The following is a 17,066-nucleotide window of genomic DNA, read 5'->3' on the forward strand; positions in this document are numbered from 1 at the left end:
GGGTTCCATGCTGTGACTATCGCCTCCCCTTGCTAAACGGCGCCCTTGAAAAATACCGTGTGTCTCTGCATTGGCTTTGCACTGGGTTTTTGTTGTATTTATTTTAATTGTGTTTTTTTTTAAAAATAACATTCTTATTGATTTTACAAGGAGAGGGAAGGAGAGACAGGAGAGAGAGAGAGAGAGAGAGAGAGAGAGAGAGAGAGAGAGACATCTATGGGCTGCCCTGGACCGGGAATGGAACCCGAGACCCTTGGGTGCCCCGGGCCAACGCTCTAACCACTGAGCCGCCGGCCGGGGCAGAACCTCGTGTTTCCTCGACCGGCCGCCAGGAAGAACACGTCTATAAACACCTGGCCACCACATTCCACACACGCTCCGCAGCTCCTCCGCCAGCTGCTTCCCTGGAAAGCTGGCTCCTCGCGACGTCCCTGCCGTTAGACACTCAAAAAGCACCAGAGCCATCGACGGGCACTTGACTGGGAAGTCATTTGAATCTTTGGACCAAAAAAAAAAAAAGCACATCCGTCTGTCAAAATACCAATCGTTTCATTAAACTCATCTATACAGTGTGCATGACCGCTGGGAACTGAGGAACCCTTTACATTTTTTCTACGTTATGTGTACACACACACACACACACACACACACACACACACACACGCCCAATCTTTGTATCATGGTTTTATTATTTTAATATTATATTTTTATTGATGTCAGAGAGGAAGGGAGAGGGAGAGAGAGAGAGAGAAACATCCATGATGAGAGCGAATCATGGATCGGCTGCCTCCCGCACGCCTCCCACTGGGGATGGAGCCCGCAACCCGGGCACGTGCCCTTGACCGGGAATCGAACCCTGACCTCCGGGTTCATAGGTCGATGTTCAACCACGGAGCCACGCCGGCCGGGCCGGAATTGTTGTTGGTCTCCTGTCGATGAAGGTCTAACCCCAACAGGGATTGCCTTCCCCCTTGGGAGGTCCCCGAGACCCTCGCCGGCCGCGTTGCGTCGTCCCCGAGACCTTGGCGTTGGCCTTAGCGCACGCTGGCAGGTCCGTCCCCACCCCGCTCCTCTGGGCTCCCTGCCCTGTTCCCGCCCAGCCCGGGATCAGGAGGGTGTTTGCTTTGTCCGGGGGGTAGGTGGAGCTCTCTGTCTAGGGGCATCATCCAAGTCTTTTTCTGGGAGACCATGGATCCGTGACTCCGATGACCGTGCAGAAATGCCAGCGAGGGCTCCTTGCCCAGGGACTCGCGGGCGACCCTGCTCTCGTAGTGAGAAGAGGTTGTTTCAAAGCATCGACTATTTTCCCGCCCGGCCGGCGTGGCTCAGTGGTTGAGCGTCGACCTACGAACCACGAGGTCGGGGTTCAATTCCCGGTTGGGGCCCATGGCCAGGTTGCAGGAGACAGCTGATCAATGATACTCTCTCATCATGTTTCTCCCTTCCTCTCTGAAATCAATAAGAATGTTTTGTTTTGTTTTTTAATGAAGCTAGAACTTCTTTCAGAAGGTTCAAACGAAGGCTTCTAATTGATGTGGCTGCCATCTTATTCCAAAACCACATGTATTTTTTTAAATCTTTTATTTGCGGACTTGAGGGGGTGCGGGGGAGAGACGTTGATTTGCTGTTCACTCACGGAGGCATTCATGGGTTGACCCTTGTCCCTGTCCCGACCGGGGACTGAACCTGCACAGCCTTGGCGTATCAGGTTGACGCTCTCACCAGCCGAGCTCCCCGGCCAGGGGCAGAGCTCACAGAATTAGCGCAGGCGTGTTGAACCCCCAAACTCTTTTTTTTAAAAAAAATACATTTTATTGATTTTTTACAGAGAGGAAGGGAAAGGGACAGAGAGTTAGAAACATCGACGAGAGAGAAACATCCATCAGCTGCCTCCTGCACACCTCCTACTGGGGATGTGCCCGCCACCAAGGTACATGCCCTTGACCGGAATCGAACCCGGGACCTTTCCGTCCGCAGGCCGACGCTCTATCCACTGAGCCACACCGGTGAGGGCTGAACCCCCAAACTCTTGTTGGGTCAGGGTCCCCCGATTACCTTCCCATGAGCAAAGAGCATATTTGATAAATTACCTTCCGAGAAAGGGATCGAGCCACGATTTGCTCCCACCAGCAATAAGGCGTCACCCGTTAGCGTTAGGGCGTGGCACCTGCCTTGGGCGTTCGCCTTATGGAGGCCCCTGGCTACATGCCCTCTGCCCTCCGTCCCTCAAGGCCGAGAGTCACCAGGTCCCCTGAAACTCGGGGCTCTTCCCATCCCTGCCCCTCCCAAGCATGTCCACTCCGCCCCGCTGCCAAGGCCCCCTTCACATCTTCACCCTCACCTGACAGGTGAGCTCAGACTGTCACTCAACACCCAGCGTGGGGGAGAGGGGAGGCAGCAGCAGCAGCAGCATCTCCCTGTTCACAAAGGGGCCATTTGAATAACAATAGGTCCGCGGAGAGGCTGCTGTCAGATTAAATGCCTGCAGCGCCAGTTCAGGTGCTGAGCTCCCGGGCTGGTCTCCAAGCAAGCTCTCCTCCACCAGCCTGGTGGTTACGTGAAGCAGGGATCTGACTGCTTGCTGTCCCCAGGGGAGAAGCCGGCACCCTTTCCTGGGGCCTCGTCCAGTCCTGGAGAGCCCTCACGTCTCTGCCCGCCCGGCATAGTTTTTACTTCCTTTGACACCTTCCAAGTGCGACTTCGGTGTGGTCGCTCAATGGTTAGAGCAGCTGTGGGCAAACTACGGCCCGCGGGCCGGATCCGGCTGTTCTATCCGGTTCTCTTGCTCTCCCCTCCGCTCCTTTACTTTGAATTTATCTTAGTTCACACAAACACTCCATCCATGCTTTTGTTCCGGCCCTCCGGTCCAGTTGAAGAACCCATGGTGGCCCTCGAGTCAAAAAGTTTGCCCATCCCTGGGTTAGAGCCTCGGCCTGGGGACCGAGGGGTCTCGGGCTCGATTCCCAGTCCCGAGGGCGTGTTCCCTGGGTTGCAGGATCCCCGCCCCAGTGGTGGGGGGGGGGGGGGTGGGCGCGTGCGGGAGGCAACCGATGTGAGCTCTCCCATGGCTGTTTATCTCTTCCTCCCTCCTTCCCTTCCCCTCTAAGAAAATCGATGGGAAAACATCCCAAAAAATAAGTAGGCAAAGAAAGGACATACTGAACGCCAAGGTTTTGTGGCGGAGGGAGGTTTTCTGGCGCGTGCACCCTTCTGGATCTTTCTCCACCACCACCACCCCCCACCACCCCCACCCCCTTCTCATGCCTCTCCCAGGCCCACAGAGTCCCAGGGCAGCCCGGGGGAGACACAGCCCCTTGAACACCTCCCGTGGGAAGGAAGTCGAAGAATCCAATCCCAGTCTTGCCAGCTTGGTGCTAACAAGGCCAGAGAGGCCTGACTAGGCCTGCAGGCAGGACAGAACTTCCTGAGAAAAACCCTTCCTTTCTCTGCTGATGACCCAAAGCCAGCTCCGAGGACATTTTACGGGGACCCGAAGCTTCTGTGTTGCTTTTTCTTCTTCTTCTTTTTTTTTTTTTTTAATCCTCACCCGGGAATATGTTTTCATTTACGTTTAGAGAGAGTGAAAGGAAGGGGGCGGGAGAAAGACAGACAGAGAGAAAGACACATCGATGGGCTGCCCCCTCCCACGTGCACCCTGACCAGGGCCCGGGATCGAGCCTGCCAGCCAGGAACCTGCCCGTAAACAGGAATCAAACCGGGGACCCTTCCGGGGTCTGCAGGCCGTCCCTCTCACCACGGAGCGGTCCGGCTAGGGCTGTCCAGCTTTTCGCGATAAAGCCGGTCTCCAGTACCCTGAGCGCGACGTCAGGATACAGCCTTACGTGGCGCCTGGGGTACTCGGGAGTTGGGGGGGGGGGGGGCGGCTACTCGTGGCTGATGTGGGAGCCTTGTTCTTGCCACGCTTCTCACCCCGTCTTTGCTTCCCCCCCCTCCCCCACTGTGTGCGTTTCAGAATCACCACGACGGCGGCGTGCATGATGGACCTGAGGCGGTACCCCTTGGACGAGCAGAACTGCACCCTGGAAATCGAAAGCTGTGGGTATCTGTATCGCTTTTTGTCATCCGGCTGGTGGGTGAGGCATCTCGTCCTGATGTGGTGTTCTGGCCAAGGCACCATTTTCTTGACATGGTTTTTCACGATCTTAAAGATTAGAGGTTTACTCTCCTACTCTGCAGATTTCACTGTTGAGAGGGAAGCGAGGAGGGGGAGAGAGAGAGAGAGACTCAGGAGGAGGTCTCCATTCTAACCTGATTAAGAGAGTCTGTTTGCTTTGCTGAATATATAACAAAACAAATACCCCCCACCTCGAGCCACTCGGCGCGAAGAGAGCAGACACGGAGATAATTCCGTCACGCCATGCCTCCTCACGCCTGAGTGGCTGCACTCCCGGGACCCTGGGCAGTTGGAGTAGAAACTCATTTTCCGTCAGGGGCTCGGCTTTGCACGCAAAAGCTATCTCTGCGCCGCGGCCGTTTGCTTCAATTTGCAGCACCTTCCGCAGCCGCATGGATAACGCAGTGTTGAGGGCTCCGGCGTGAGGGCCCGGGCTGCATCGGTGTCATCCAACACACAGACTCCCCGCCCCCCGCCCCCCCCCCCGCCTGCCACCCGGGGCGACAGCTCAGGGCAACTCCTAATCCCGGCCTCTCCCCGGTGGGCTTGTCATTCATCTCCGCTGGGTTTAGACTTGTCCGTGTTTACTTACTCTTATTCTTTTAAAATATATTTGTATTGATTTCAGAGAGGAAGAGAGAGGGAGAGAGAGCGAGAGAGAGAGAGATGATGATGAGAGAGAATCATGGTTCGGCTGCCTCCCGTGCGCCCCACACTGGGGGGATGGAGCCCGCAACCCAGGCATGTGCCCCGACCGGGAATGGAACCATGACCTCCTGGTTCATAGGTCGACGCTCAACCACGGAGCCACGCAGGCCGGATGGCCGGTCGGTGTTTCTATGGAATTTTTTTTTGTGGATGGCGAAGGACTGACTTTGCAATGTCACTGGATGCATTTGTGTTGAGAAGGGAACGTCCGCCTGAGGACTGAAGGGTCCTGGTTCCATTCCCGTCAAGGGAACATGCCCGGGTTGCGGGCTCGATCGCCAGTGTGGGGCGTGCAGGAGGCAGCCGATGCAAGATTCTCTCTCATCATGGATGTTTCTCTCTCTCTCTCCCTGTCCCTTCCTCTCTGAAATAAAAAAATATATATATTTAAAAAACAAACAAACAAAAAGAAGGGGAGGGACATGAGGCATGTCCAGTGATGCATGACGGACTTGTCTGGGGTATTTAGTGGAGGACAGAGAGGCTCGTGGGAAAGAGGACAGTCTCCCAGGAGTCGAGGACGACCCTCGGACGTTAAGTAGAATCTGTGTGGCTGGAGGGCACACCTCCCCAGTGGGGTGACGGATCTCAGGAAGGCCAACCTGGGGTCTGTGTGAGGAGGCAGCCCCTGTTCTAATTGTGAGCAGATGGTGAGTGGCTGGAAGGAGGAGAGTCCGTGGCTGCCGTGTCTGACCTGAGTCAGGATGGGCAGCAAGTTCTCTTGTAAAAGAGATTTACTTCCTCAGCCCGACAGTGGTAGCTCCGTAGTTGAGCGTCGTCAACCTAGGAGCCAGGAGGTCAGGGTTCGATTCCCGGTCAGGGCACATGCCCGGGTTGCGGGCTCGATCCCCAGTGCGGGGCGTGCAGGAGGCAGCCGATCCATGATTCTCTCTCGCCCTCTCCCTTCCTCTCTGAAATCAATGAAAATATATTTTGAAAAAAAAAACACAAAAGAACAAAAATAGGGTGGGATGGGAGAGCTGAGATTCTCCGAGCTCGCCGCCCACAAGCCTGAGTCACGCTTCACCCTGGCCATGGACTTCAGCAGCTGAAGGCGAGCGGATACCAAACTGGAACAAGACTTTCTGAGCCCCCTGGCCGGAGGGCTTCGTCTCACTCGACCGTTTCCGTTGCCACGACGTTTGGAAGCCAGTCAGAGCTGTGTACGTCGGGCTGTATTTGTAACGGCGACGGTCTCTGCAGAATGCACGCGAAAAAAACGCGTTGCATCGTTAGGCGAAGCTGTTGAAAAATGGCCAGGATGGTTCTTGATATTTCAGAAGCGAAGTGCAAACAGTAGGGGAGATGCATAGACTGAATTACAGAAAAACATAAACCTCGGAGGGACAGGCTGGGGCTGGGGCTGGAGCTGCAGGGGAGCGCCGAGGGGGGCTGCAGGCGGTGAGAGATGCCGCCGGAGGTGGGGCGGCAACAGGGGCGTGGACCCGGCCCCACGGGCAGAGCCACGTCTCGCAGGGCGCATGCAGGAAGTCGGCGGGTTCGCAGACCCCGAATCCATTTTCTTTTCGAGGCAAAGACCCGGGATAAACGATGGTACTCATGATCAGCCACAGACAGCGGCGGCGAGGGGAGGTGGGGGGGCGGGGCGTTCTCCACACAAGGCCCTGGCCCCAAGGCAGCGGGATGCCGCCCGCCCCGCCCCGCCGGCGTACCAGCTGGGAGGGACAGGCAGGACAAAAGAGAGATCGCTGGTGCAATGACAGGGCCCCTGCCCGCTGGGGGCGGGAGGAGGGGGTGGTGGGAAGAGTGAAGCCCCTCAGAGCAGATGGCCGCTTACCCAGAGGTGGCAGGGAGAGGGACCAGTTTCAGCTCCGCCCTGGACTGCTGTGTGCCCTCGAGGAAGTCGCTCGCCCTCTCTGGGCTGCAGTACCCTCACCTGAGCCATGGGCCACAGCGGCTCCTCACAGGAGGATGGGGTGATGGTGTGTGTGCTCCACCTGCCCCGAGGGCGTTCCGCTCCCTAATCAGCACCCCCGCCTCACCGCCCTCCCCTCCCCCAGCCCTCCAGGGGACAGCCCAGGCCCCTCTGGACCTCTTGTGTGGAGTCTGGAGGGGCCACTGCTCTCCCATCTCCTTTTCAACTCCACCCCGGACACAGAGGCCACCCAGGGTCCCACGGGGTGGGGTGGGGTGGGGCCACGTGATCACGCGAGAGTGGTCACGTGAACAAGGGGGTGGGGGCATGTGGAAAAAAACACATATATAAAACCTCTACTCGCCCTAGCCAGTTTGGCCCAGTGGATAGAGCATCGGCCTGCGGACTGAGGGGTCCCGGGCTCGATTCTGGCCAAGGGCACATGCCTGGGTTGCGGGCTCGATCCCCGGTGGGGGGGGCGTGCAGGAGGCAGCCGACCAATGATTCTCTCTCATCATTAATGTTTCTGTCTCTCTCTCTCCCTCTTCCTTCCTCTCTGAAATCAATAAAGAAATAAATTTAAAAAACAAAAACAAACAAAAAAAATACTTCTACTTATCAGAAAGCACACTAACCCGAGTGAAAAGCGGGTGTAACAAGCGACTTGTTCTAATTCTTTTCTTTGTTCACTAAGGCGGTCTAACGTGCACATGTTACAAATCGCACGTTAACAGTCTTGCCCGCGTCTTCCTATTATTTTCAGGAGGAATGTGACACCTACGACACGGTAGGCTAACAGGGAGCCCACGATACCTGTGTGTCACCTGCCTCCCGGGTGATCCCTTTGAACAATTAGACGCACGCCGTGAGCGTCTGATCGCCGACGGTTTCATCAGAATCTTACAATGGGCCCGGCCGGCGTGGCTCACCGGTGGAACAGTCGACCTAGGAACCAGGAGGTCACAGTTGGCTTCCCGGTCAGGGCACGTGCCCGGGGGTGCGGGCTGGATCCCCAGGGTGGGGCGCGCAGGAGGCAGCGGGTCCATGACCCTCTCTCATCCCTGATGTTTCTCTCTCCCTCTCCTTCCTCGCTGAGGTCCGTACCAGTAGGTATTTTTTAAAGGCCGTCATATTCATGGCGGGGGGGAGGTGTTTCTCGGGGTGAGTGGTGCTCAGCCTTCCTGGTACAGCTGACCCGATGCTCGAGGAGGGTCCTGGGTGCCCCAGCAGCGCCAGGCTTCATTGTCCTGTGTCCTCATGAGGCAGGAGCCCAGGCCTGGAGCCCTGAGCAGAACTGGGCTTGGACCTAGAGTCCGGCCAGTGGCCACCTAGAGTCCAGGCCTCCGAGGGCCACGCGTGTCCGGCAGGAGGCTGTCCGGGCTGCTGCGGAGAGCGTCCCGAGAGCCGGGACACCGCGTCTGTGCCGAGATTCGTTTTCTGATGTTTCCAGCGTTGACTGGCTCCATTCACTGCAGTGATTTCACTTAAAAAAAAAAAAAAAAAAAAAAAAATATATATATATATATATATATATATATATATTTTTTTTTTTTATTGATTTCAGAGAGGAAGGGAGATATAGAGACTAGAAACATCAGTGATGAGAGAATCACGCATCGGCTGCCTCCCGCACGCCCCACCCTGGGGATGGCGCCCCCAACCCGGGCCCGCGCCCTGACCTCCTGGTTCCTAGATGGACGCTCAACCACCGAGCCCAGCCGGCCGGGCCGGTGGCAGCTTCTGGAACGCGGTGGTCGATAGGACGATGCTTCATTCCCGCCCTGTCCCTGCTCCTCTGTCCCGGCAGACGGCTACACCACGGACGACATCGAGTTCTACTGGCGCGGAGGCGAGAAGGCGGTGACCGGGGTGGAGAGGATCGAGCTCCCGCAGTTCTCCATAGTGGAGCACCGGCTGGTCTCCAGGAACGTCGTGTTTGCCACAGGTGTGCCCTCGCCCACTGCCCCCGCCGACACTGGTCTCCTTATTTATGTATGTATTCATATGTTCACTTTTCAGTCCTCACCCGAGGATACTTTCCCATTGATGTTTACAGAGAGTGGAAGGGAGAGGGAGGGAGAGAGAGAGAGAGAGAGAAACATCGATGTGGGAAAGACACATCGATGGGTTGCCTCCTGCACGAGCCTTTGACCGGAATCGAACCCGGGACCCTTCGGCTGACGATGCTCTATCTACTGAGCCACACCGGCGAGGGCCACTGGGCCCCAGGTCAACCAAAGCCTCGGGGTCAGGGGTCGTTCGTCCATTCGGTGCCCTTCCCTCCATCTCCCAAGGGCTGGTGAGCTGTGGTGGGTAGAAGGGTCCCCCGGCGACGGGACGCCCTCGTGGCTGGTTATGGAGACATTCGAAGACCGAGGGTGAATTCAGTCAACCCACTTTTAAGACACATTTTTATTGATCTCAGCGAGGAAGGGAGGGGGAGAGAAACATCCACGAGGAGAGAGAATCATGGATCCGCTGCCTCCTGCACGCCCCCCTACTGGGGATCGAGCCCGCAACCCGGGCCTGTGCCCTTGACCGGGACTCGAACCCTGACCTCCTGGTTCCTAGGTCAGAGCTCAACCACTGAGCCGCGCCGGCCGGGAATCAAACCCGTGTTTGGTAACATAAGCAACTCATTGTGGGCAGTCCAGACATCCCCCATGTCCTTGGGGGCAGGGAGGAAGGGGAGAGGCCTGAGGAGGGGGGCTTCCCCGCCCCCCATTCTTCCACCAGCCACCGTCAGGCAGACAGGATCACATGGCGTGGCTGGGGGTCACCCCCGGGATCCTGGCGTTCTCAAAGGCACGCGATCACAAGAGGTCGAGCCAGCTCTGGGCACCCGGCCCGCCTGACCCTGTCTGTCTGGTCCCCCAGGCGCCTACCCGCGGCTCTCCCTGAGTTTCCGGCTGAAGAGGAACATCGGGTACTTCATCTTACAGACCTACATGCCCTCCATCCTCATCACCATCCTCTCCTGGGTGTCCTTCTGGATCAATTACGACGCCTCCGCCGCTAGAGTGGCCCTGGGTAGGTGCGCTTTTATTTTATTTATTTTTGCTTGTTTTTGTTTTTTTTTAAAAAAGGAGTCTTTATTGTTGAAAGTGTTCCATACGTCCCCTTTTCCCCATGGCCACCCCCCTCCAGCTGCCCAGGTAGGTGCTGTTTTAAAACCATATCTGAGATGTGTGTGAACCGTGTCGTTACAGCATTAGGGAGGTCAAAGGCCAGAGGTCAACGGTAATGTTTTGCCATCCTGGCACCAGTCTCGTCCATGGCATCCCTTTCTATCATTTTATTAAAAACTATGTTTTTATTGATTTCAGGAAGAGGGAGAGAGAGAAACATCAATGAGGAGAGAGAATCACGGATCTGCTGCCTCCTGCACACCTCCCACTGGGGATGGAGCCCGCAACCCCCGGGCGTGTGCCCCGACAGAGACCTCCTGGTTCGTAGGTCGACGCACAACCACTGTGTCACACCAGCTGGGCGTCAATTTCTATCTTGAAGCACCCGTTTCCTGCACGATTGCTTTGATGTGTTAATTTAATTATCAGGCTCAAATGTAAATTTTCATGCCCAGGAAAGGGAAAATATGCTTGCCGGAGATTTGCATAATAGAGCTATTTCTGACACTCGTTTTAAAGCGAGGATTAACATCCCCTGCTCAGAATTACTCGGTGGTCCAGAAGGAAGACATGGTTAATTGGACATTCTTCTTCTTTAAGTCAGAGGGAAACAGTCAAATATTTATTACGGCATGTAATTGGAATTACGCAATCTAATGGGCGTTGAAATATACGATTCGATTCTGAGCGATTCCCAAGAGGTCTTGGTGATCTTACGGCCACGGGTTATCTGACGACGATCAGCTGATGTACAACAAGAAGAGTAGGTTCCGATACTGTTTCTACTACATATCGAGTAGTCGGAGGGCTTCCATTTTCCAAGAGGTTATTCTCTACTCCGCTAAGAACTGTGAAACTGCACAGACCACATAAACATCCCAGCACATTTTAGGTAAATACAGAGCTGAGGAGCAGTTATCCCAGTCAATCCCTTCTTTTTGGGGCGGGGGGGCAGGGCGTTGGAAGTGGAATGTATAGGTCACATATAGTTGCGATGGTCCAAGGCAGGGGTGGGCAAACTTTTTGGCTCGAGGGCCACCATGGGTTCTTAAAACTGGACCGGAGGGCCGGAACAAAAGCATGGATGGAGTGTTTGTGTGAACTAATATAAATTCAAAGTAAAGGAGCGGAGGGGAGAGCAAGAGAACCGGATAGAACAGCCGGTTCTGGCCCGAGGGCCGTAGTTTGCCCACGGCTGGTCCAAGGTCACATATATATACAACTGCGTGTGTTATCTGTGTGTGTGTGTGTGTGCGTGCGTGTGCGTGTAAGCAGGTAGAAAAACTAGATAGGATGCACACTCGAGAAGGTCATAGTGTGTGTTTCTTAACAAACTAGATAATATATGCAGTTGTATATATATATATATGTGACCTTGTCTCCTGACAGTGGAATTATCAATAATACGTTTAGCCCTGGCCGGTGTGGCTCAGTGGATAGAGCATCGGCCTGTGGACTGAAGGGTCCCAGGTTCGATTCCCGGTGAGGGCACACGCCCAGGATGCACGCTCGATCCCCAGGGTGGGGCGTGCAGGAGGCAGCTGATCCACGTTTCCCTCTCTCTGCCTTCCTCTCTGAAATCAATAAAACTTGTGTGTGTGTTTTTTTTTTTTCCAAAAAAAGAAGAAAGTGAGGAGGGAGGATGAAGAGGGAGGACGAGGCCGGCGAAGCTGCAGGCCCTCACCCCTCTGCGTCCCTTTGCAGGCATCACGACCGTCCTGACCATGACCACCATCAACACGCACCTCCGGGAGACGCTGCCCAAAATCCCCTACGTCAAAGCCATCGACATGTACCTCATGGGCTGCTTCGTCTTCGTGTTCCTGGCCCTGCTGGAGTACGCCTTCGTCAACTACATCTTCTTCGGGAGGGGCCCGCAGCGGCAGAAGAAGCTGGCCGAGAGGACGGCCAAGGCCAAGCATGACCGGGCCAAGAGCGAGAGCAACAGGGTAGGCCCTACCCCCCCCCCGCCCCGCCCCACCATCCCCCGCCACGCCCTTCGCCAACCCCACCCCGACCCCGACCCTTCATCACCAATCCGCTCTCGCTGGTGTGGCTCAGCGGGCAGAGCGTCGGCCGGCGGGCCCGCAGGGTCCCGAGTTCGATTCGGTCAAGGGGCGCGGACCTCGACGGCAGGCTCCATCCCCGGCCCTGGTCAGGGCACGGGCGGGAGGCAGCCCCACCGATGGGTCTCTCCCCGCTCCCTTCCACTCTCTCTAAACAGCAGTGGGAAAACATCCTCGCGGGGGGGGGAGGAGGAGGATTAACAAACGTAAATAAAAAGTAAGTCGCAGATTCGACGCAGAAAACAGATTGGCACCCGGGGCCGGGTTCTTTGGCGTTAGCACGACTCGCGTTGTCATCCATCTCCCTCGGGACTGGTGCCCAATCAGCAGGGCCTCGGGGAGCCCCTTTGTGTGACAGCTGAGGGCCCCGGGGGCGGCGGGGGGGGCGGTGGGGGGAGAGGCCCTGCTTCCCCTGGACCGGGAGCGGCTGCCTCCTGCACGCCCCCCCTCCGCTGAGGATCGAGCCGCACCCCGGGCCTGTGCCCTGACCGGGAATCGAACCGTGACCTCCTGGGTCATAGGTCGGCGCTCACCACTGACCTGTGGGGCCTTTGCTAGGAGGGTCTGTGCTCCCAGCAGCTGCCCTGAGACACTGGCGCGGTGGGCTCCACCATGAATCCCAGGTAGATCCTCCTCGCATCCGGCGGCTGCACAGCCGTTCACCCGAATTCATCTACCTTCTCTCAGGCCAGCCGGGCCGTGTACATCTTGACCTTGATTTATTTGTGTGTTTAACCTCGATTTGTTCCTGAGTTACGGTTTGTTGTTGTTGTTGGGGTTTTTTTGTTTTGTTTTGTTTTGTTTTTTTTTTACCTGAGAGCTAGTCTTTGGCTGCTGTGCCTGGAGCCCGTGTGTGGTCACGGCCTGGGGAGAGGTTGCAAGGTGAAACCCGTCTCTGAATGTCAGGAGGGCCTCGTTCTGGCCAAGGATTCAGAGCTGTGAGCCTGACATTTTCCCTCCTGCTCCGGAGCGGGATCCCACCCCCCCATGACAGCTGCCTTCGAATCCTTTCCTACGAGCGTCTTCACTCCCGTGGAAGCTTGAAGGCCAGACGGGAGGAGCTGTCTACCCCGTCCCAGTCGGGGGACACAGCTTAGGAAGAAGCACACATCCCCGGGGACCCCTCCGCATGCGACGTTCTGTTCTGTTTGCACGTTCACACCTGTCCCGGGGGGAGGGGGGGGAGCAGGAGGGAAGGCCAGGCTGCAGCCGGTGACTCTTAACTGCGGCAGCTATGACACGACTCCTCAAAATAAGGCGTAGTCCTGAGATGGCAGGGAAAGATGCGTGCACGTGCTTTTGATCCTTCATTGGGGATCCCCCGATGTGCAATTAGGGGAGTTTTCCACCGCCTGGGCCATCGGCCCCCAAGCCCTCCGTATCGTGCACGGTTCAACAGTATTTGTGTAAAATGTTTGGCCTCTAAGATTTAACGGACGGTAATAACGCTTTAGATCGTCTCAGGAAAAAAACAGTCCCTTATTCTCATTTGTGATGGGCGTTTCCCACACACTGGTTTCCAGGAAAATGGAAACTGGACCGTCAAAAGGGGCCAACGAGTTTACGCCGGGGCCCTGTCACCTTGAGATAGAAACCAAATTCCTCCCGGCATCATTGTGTCCGTTACACGCGTCCCCCCCAACTCTGACACGGCCCGTGTGGGTCAGCTGCACCAGGAGCCGCCTGTTAGATCCCCGTCCAGGGCCCGCCCCTGTCTCTCTGGCATCGATGTTTCTCTCTGTCTCTCGCCCTCCCTTTCCAGTCTCTCTAAAAAATCAACGGAAAAATACCCTCGAGTGAGGATTAACAAAAAAAAAAAGAAAGAAAGAAACTAAAAAACGGAGATTGAGCTTCCATCCAGTCTGTGGCCATGAGAAATGGCTGTAACGCCTGCGTGAGCGAGCGTCTTGACAGACATTGTGCTTTAATTTTCTCTTCTGTAGGGACTTGTCTCCGTCCTGTGAAATTTCAATCCGGGAAAAGCCCCCCCTCCCCTTTAGTCTGTGAGTCTGTGTGCGAATTTTCAATCAGGGAAATAAAATCACCAAGCCCCCCCTTCCTTCCGCGCACCCCCCCCCCACTCCCGCCCCCGGTTAAACCTCCCGAATGGCATTTCCCACCAACACCACCGAGCTCGGCTTTGACGGACGTGCCTGTTCTCCGTAATCTATGGGACGGGACCGCGGGACGCGTGGGTCAGGGTTTGCATTTGGAAATGGGGTTTCCCCGCTGGCCGGCTGGCCTGCCGTCTAACGATGCGCATCCTCTCCCCCTCCCCGCCCGCCCCCCCCCCCCCGTAGGTGGACGCCCACGGGAATATCCTGCTCACGTCCCTGGAGGTCCACAACGAGATGAACGAGGTGGCGGGCGGCCTCGGGGACACCCGGAACTCCGCCATCTCCTTCGACAACTCAGGGATCCAGTACAGGAAGCAGAGCGCCCCCCGGGAGGGGCCCGGGCGGCACCTGGGGGACCGGGGCCTGCCCCACAAGAAGACGCACCTGCGCCGGCGGTCCTCACAGCTCAAGATCAAGATCCCCGACCTGACCGACGTGAACGCCATCGACCGGTGGTCCCGCATCGTGTTCCCCTTCACCTTCTCGCTCTTCAACCTGGTCTACTGGCTGTACTACGTCAACTGAGCGGCGGCGGGCGGTACCCGAGTTCCGTTTTTCTTTTCTCAAAGACACGTCACGTAACAACACTGAGTGGAATATTACTCTGCCTGTCGAGTTTTTTCTACCTGCTCACACGCACACGCACACACACGCACACACACGCGCAGACACACACACACACACGCGCAGATAACATACGCAGTTGTATATATATATATGTGACCTTTCTCAGCATATATATAAGACACACGTGTCTATGCGGATGTATGTGTATATGTTTCGCACGCGGGCGCACGCGCCCCCGTGGGCTGTCAAACACATACACGTACACGTCGACGTACCTTTCTGCAGCTATGGACAAACTCCACACGGGATGCACATTCGAGAAGGTCACGGTGTGTGTTTCTCACATGAGAGGGACGAGCGTTGTCTGACCATCACGCCTGAGAACGAGGGCGGGACCCACACCGTCATCCCCAACCGTGTCTCTCGTTACCCGAAGTCACAGCTGTTTGGGTTTGAGAAACCTAAAGACGAACGCTTCCGCCGTCGGGAAACCCAGGCAGCGGCGTGGCGCGGGTGCGAGGGCTCAACCCGGGCTCCGGCCGCGCGGCCCGTGGCCTGCGCGAAGGCGGCTCGGCTTCCTCGCGGTCGGCGTCTGCGGCTGGAACGCGCGTCCCTCGTGCCAGTGTCGCGGACGAGGTGGGCTCGCTCACCTGCTGTCTGACAACGCGGGCGGGCCCCACGCTGGCACCGGGACCTCCCTCTCCGGGGAAACCCGTCGGACCGGACAGCCTCTCCTCGTCCAGGACTCTGATGTTCGCTCGGAGGGACCAGCTTGCCCGTCCTTGTGGGACTCGGTGACGACCGATAGTCCGCGGACATTTCCCGGCGCTGACGGTGCCCCCCCACCGCCCCCCACCGCAGCCCCCCCCCGCGTCCCGTCTCTGGACCTCTAGGCCTGATACTTCCCGGGAAGCGCGGCCGTCTCGGGATCTTTGTTCCTCAAGGTAAAGCCACCCGGCGGGCGACCTCCCTCGGGCCTTTGCGTGGCCGCCGGTCGCCTCCTGAACGTTGTATGTTGACACCGGATGTATCTGCATAATGTGCATCTCTCTGTAGAGTTACCGGTTCCGTGTTCTGTGCTTGCTACCATGGCAGCATGCCGTGTCGCGCCCTCTCCACGATGCACTGCTTTCCGTCCCCTAGACCGTAAGAGGGAAGCTCACACATCCTGCCGTTAGGTGTCAGAAACCGAGACACACCCTCATGCCTTCATTTCCGCCTCTGACATCCGTCATTAAGCACATCCGACCCCCCAACCCCCAACCCCCGGCTGGCCCGGCTGGGACGCGGCGGGAGCCCGCCCCATCCTCACCACGCGTCCCCCACCGAGCCCAGCGTCCTCTGGAGGCAAAGGAGAGTCCCTGGTCCCGCACACATGCACACACACATGCACACACATGCACGCACACACACACACACACACACGCACACACCTCTCTTTCCATCCGACCCACAGCCTCATCCGTATCTGGGACTTTTTAAAAAGCGCGTGGACACGTGACCAGGTGCACCGGTTTCATAGACGCGACCTTAACTTCCTACTTAGACGAGATCTTTCTAAAGAAAAAAAAAAAAAAGAGATGATATATTTTTTGTAAACAACCTTTCTATCACAGGCTCCGTAGACGGGAAGGACGGCCGTAGGCACACAGATGTCACAGGGAAGGGAATGCATTTGGAGAAGAAAGAAAGAAGAAGAAGAAAAAAAAAAGGCAAACTAGTCAGTAAAGAACCGCCAAATTGAGACTTTTATCCCCAAATGCCACTCAGGCCTCGCCCTCTCTGTCCTGCCCCAGGACCAGTGTCAGCTAGTCCCCTATTGTAACCAACCTTTAACCGGTGGGCGTCCCCGGCAGCTCAGAACCCACCGTGGGTAAACAGCGGTCGGCCAAGTCTCACGCTAGAAGCAGGACCGATGTTTATGAAGCCCTTTTCCCTCCTTCATCCCTTCCCTTCCCTCCACATCTCCCCCCCAGATCCTGCTCCCCAGTGGTGTTTTTCTCTAGGGACTCGCCAGTGACTTCTTTTAATTTTTTGTTGATTTCAGGGAGGAAGGGAGAGAGAGAGAGAGAGAGAGAAACATCCATGAGGAGAGGGAATCACGGATCAGCTGCCTCCTGCACGCCCCACACTGGGGATCGAGCCCACAACCCGGGGAATCGCACCGTGACCTCCTGGTTCATAGGTTGACGCTCAACCACGGAGCCGCACTGGCCAGGCTGGTCCCACTGTCCTCCGCTCACACAGAGGGACCACCTTTCCAAGCATGCATAGGGTGTGGGCGCTCCTCTTGAGCTGATCATCACTAGATTTTATTTTATTTTTTTTTAAATATATTTTTATTGATTTCAGAGAGGAAGTGGGAGAGAGAAAGAGAAACATCCACGAGGAGAGGGAATCATGGATCGGCTGCCTCCTGCACGCCCCACATGGGATCCAGCCCGCAATCCGGACCTGTGCCCTGATGGC

The 17,066-nt window shown here is 56.5% G+C and overlaps 1 protein-coding gene across 3 annotated transcripts in view; it reads left to right on the plus strand.

Moving 5' to 3' along the window:
• Nucleotides 1-16,278, plus strand: part of GABRB3 (gamma-aminobutyric acid type A receptor subunit beta3) — a 36,250-nt gene extending 19,972 nt beyond the window's left edge. For all 3 annotated transcript variants that reach the window (XM_080651769.1, XM_080651768.1, XM_080651770.1), the window contains exons 5-9: nucleotides 3,974-4,056; nucleotides 8,527-8,664; nucleotides 9,597-9,749; nucleotides 11,552-11,796; nucleotides 14,214-16,278. In XM_080651769.1, coding sequence (XP_080507895.1) covers nucleotides 3,974-4,056; nucleotides 8,527-8,664; nucleotides 9,597-9,749; nucleotides 11,552-11,796; nucleotides 14,214-14,555 — 961 coding nt within the window. In that variant the 3' untranslated portion in view covers nucleotides 14,556-16,278. The remainder of the gene's footprint in view (nucleotides 1-3,973; nucleotides 4,057-8,526; nucleotides 8,665-9,596; nucleotides 9,750-11,551; nucleotides 11,797-14,213) is intronic.
• Nucleotides 16,279-17,066: the final 788 nt, after the last annotated feature.

The sequence above is a fragment of the Plecotus auritus genome (genome assembly GCF_963455305.1).
Source record: "Plecotus auritus genome assembly, chromosome: 15".
Lineage (NCBI taxonomy): Eukaryota > Metazoa > Chordata > Mammalia > Chiroptera > Vespertilionidae > Plecotus > Plecotus auritus.